Source organism: Propithecus coquereli, unplaced genomic scaffold (genome assembly GCF_000956105.1).
Source record: "Propithecus coquereli isolate 6110/MARCELLA unplaced genomic scaffold, Pcoq_1.0 Scaffold41, whole genome shotgun sequence".
Lineage (NCBI taxonomy): Eukaryota > Metazoa > Chordata > Mammalia > Primates > Indriidae > Propithecus > Propithecus coquereli.
In genome coordinates this window covers 8,415,134-8,418,004 of record NW_012149841.1, presented here as the reverse complement: position 1 = coordinate 8,418,004, position 2,871 = coordinate 8,415,134, and the positions used below count along the sequence as shown (strand labels likewise).

Here is a 2,871-nt window from a genome sequence, read left to right as displayed (position 1 = left end):
CAGCCCAAACTATACTCCACGGGAGTAAGGGGAGGTTATTTTTGGTGTTGGTACTTTAAATATTTTATAGAATAATTTTGTTATTCTGATGGTTGGAAGACTTCTTTAAATGGATAAATTATTTTAAAATTCAATCAAAAAACACTTATCCAGTCCCTCATTCAGAAAACAATTCATTAAATGTGCATCCATAATGAGAATATTTTCCTTGAGTGATTAAAATGAGGATTCAAAGGATCACATTTACAATTTTATTTTCAAGTTTATCTTCCATGTGGTAGAAACTCAAAACCAATTAATTTAATGCCATTATCTAAATACTTAAATTTAAGACATGTAAATTGCTCAAACAATACATTGCTGAGGTGGGATCCACAGCAGGGGTTGTAATTAATACCTGCTTATTTTACAATGTGTCCTTTCTCTCTCTCTCTCTCTCTCTCTATCTATATATAAAATAAATATCTCTGTGACAGTCAAATCATGGGATCAAATAGAGAACGAAGGTCAAAATGGAAGTGGTAGAATGTTTACCACAGTTTGCAGAGAATAAATATTGTGGTATGCAATCTCATTCTATTGAGGTCAAAAAGTATGCAAAATTCAGAGAGGCTGGTTACCTGCTGAGAGGAGTGCTAAAGCTTACTACTACTATACCAACCGGCCTGGTTCAGACAGTTAATACATGTGCTACTGTGACCACTTGGAACACAAACTTGAGTTTGACACAGAAGGGCGCCCAGAAGGAATTAAAAACTGGGTCACATGCTGGGACTTGTACAAGGAACACTGCTTCAGAGAGCCAAAGGGAAAAAAGCTACCTCAAAGCATCCTTTCAGCATTGCCTTTCTTTATTTGATTTGTTAGAAATGATGGCCTTTACTAGCAATGACTTAAGCTAAATGTCCCTCGAGTGCAGTCACTGGGATTGCTTCTAATGAAGGGTTTCGATGAGGAAAGGGATACCCCCAGGAAAGCCCCTTGAAATATCCACTCACCTCTGCAGGCAGCATCTGTTTGGTGTTATATAAAGAGCGACAGATTTTCAAAACTTCGTTCCCCAATCTTTCCTTGTTCTCCACTGTGCATTTGGTTAGCATTGCTGTAGCTAGTCTCACCCACGGATTATTGGTTATGCTGGTTCTAAGGGAGAAAACCGCAAGCCATTGGAAAGGATGAAAGCTGTCAAACTTGTGGTGAGAAATTTTAAAGCAGGAAAGGAAATTCCACTTTATGAAGTAAAATGCTTATGGTAAATTACAATCAGAACCTAGATGATGTGCTCTTTCAAGTCAATCTTGTTGAAAAGACAGCATCTGAAGGAGAAAAAGCAGCTTCCTATGGTTTCGCCACCAGCCCAGTAGCACACGGGCAGTCAGTGGAGTTGACAGGGCTCAGGGTTGAAGCCCGGGAGACCTGGGCTCACATTACGACTTCTTGATTTACTGGTTGGGTGACTCAAAGACGTTACTTAATACTCTTGCCTAGTTGTAGGGTTCTGGGGAAGCCACCCCACCTTTCTGGGCTTCAGTTCCTTCCTTGTGGAAAGGTAATTTAATGTTTTTTTTTTTCCCTTGAGGAGTTGCTTTATTTAATGAGTGACGTGTGTAACTGTGAAGTATCGCCCGATGGCAGGCACACCTCACTATTCTCTGCATGAGTGCTGGCTTCACACTGTTTTCTCATATCTGAAACAAAAGCAGGTACAACCTTGCCTTTTCTTTCCCTTCTCCGATTGTCCCTACCCCATGTTTCGTAAAAATATCACAATTTACAAAATTTTAATAGATAGGTTAAAAGTAAATTCATTTCATGGCCCTAGGACTAGGATATGTAGCATTTGACTGACATTTAAAAAAAATTCACTGTTTACTAAGAGTCTGGTGTCTCATTATCATAACACTAGATTCTAGACACTGAACAACTAGGGATGGTCCTTCCCATTAAAGAATTTTATTCCTTGACCCTGAGAACAATTTCAAGTGCAAATGTGACAAGGGGACTCACCATACTAGCCTTTGATGAAGCCTTTGTGTCTTAGCTCAAATTAATAATCTGTGAGGACAAAGAATACTGCTTATTTCAAGGTACAAACAGCTCTAGGAAGAGTGTCTGGTTGGCTAAAGAGTCTTCCTGCACTCAAGGACTTACCCTCTGCTCTCCTCTTTCAATTCTGAGTTTGGCTCTGCTGAATTTTTCTCTACCGGGCTGTATCACTGTAGTAGAAACACTGGTCCGGCAGCACAGCGAACCAATGGGCAATGTGGCTTTGATAACAGATTATCAAGGTATATTTTCCACACACTGGATGAAAACTATGAATCTTCCGTAAGTGCAAATCTATTATACTTCCCATGCATTTTCCTATAAAGGACTAAAACTAAAACCCAAAAGTTGGTACTACTAAATTAGCAGTCATGTGCATCAAGCAAATTTCTTAATTTTTAACCCTGTTGTGTTGACAAGCAACATGCAGTCATTGTTACACTATCACACTACGTAGCCTTCCTGTCTTCCCTCCCTTTTCTTTCTTTCTTTCTCTTTTTTTTCTTCTTTCGGTTATTTTGGAAGTGCTGAAGTCATACATTGGATTGTCTGAAAGAAAGAGTAGTCAAAAGTACTTTTGAGAACCTGTTTTTAAGGTATCCCATCATACATTCCCCAGAAAAGGACAACTGCGACTGATCCTCTGGTTTTCTCATAGGCAGAGGAGACAGGAATGGTTAAGAGGGGTGAGCTGACTGGGAAACGCTTTCTTCTGATTTCAATGATTTAATAAAGCAGTTTTATAACACACAGGTTGGCAATTCATAAATTCTATTTCATATGTGACTGCAAAAGTAACAATATAACTTTAAAAATTAAGATTCT

At 38.8% G+C, this 2,871-nt stretch overlaps 1 protein-coding gene across 1 annotated transcript in view; it reads right to left on the bottom strand.

Annotated features, from left to right (window-relative positions):
- The window catches only part of NBAS (neuroblastoma amplified sequence), a 487,556-nt gene that overhangs the window by 20,420 nt on the left and 464,265 nt on the right, over nucleotides 1-2,871 (bottom strand). Inside the window, exon 46 of the mRNA XM_012653069.1 lies at nucleotides 999-1,143. Within this exon, the coding sequence (XP_012508523.1) occupies nucleotides 999-1,143 (145 nt within the window). The remainder of the gene's footprint in view (nucleotides 1-998; nucleotides 1,144-2,871) is intronic.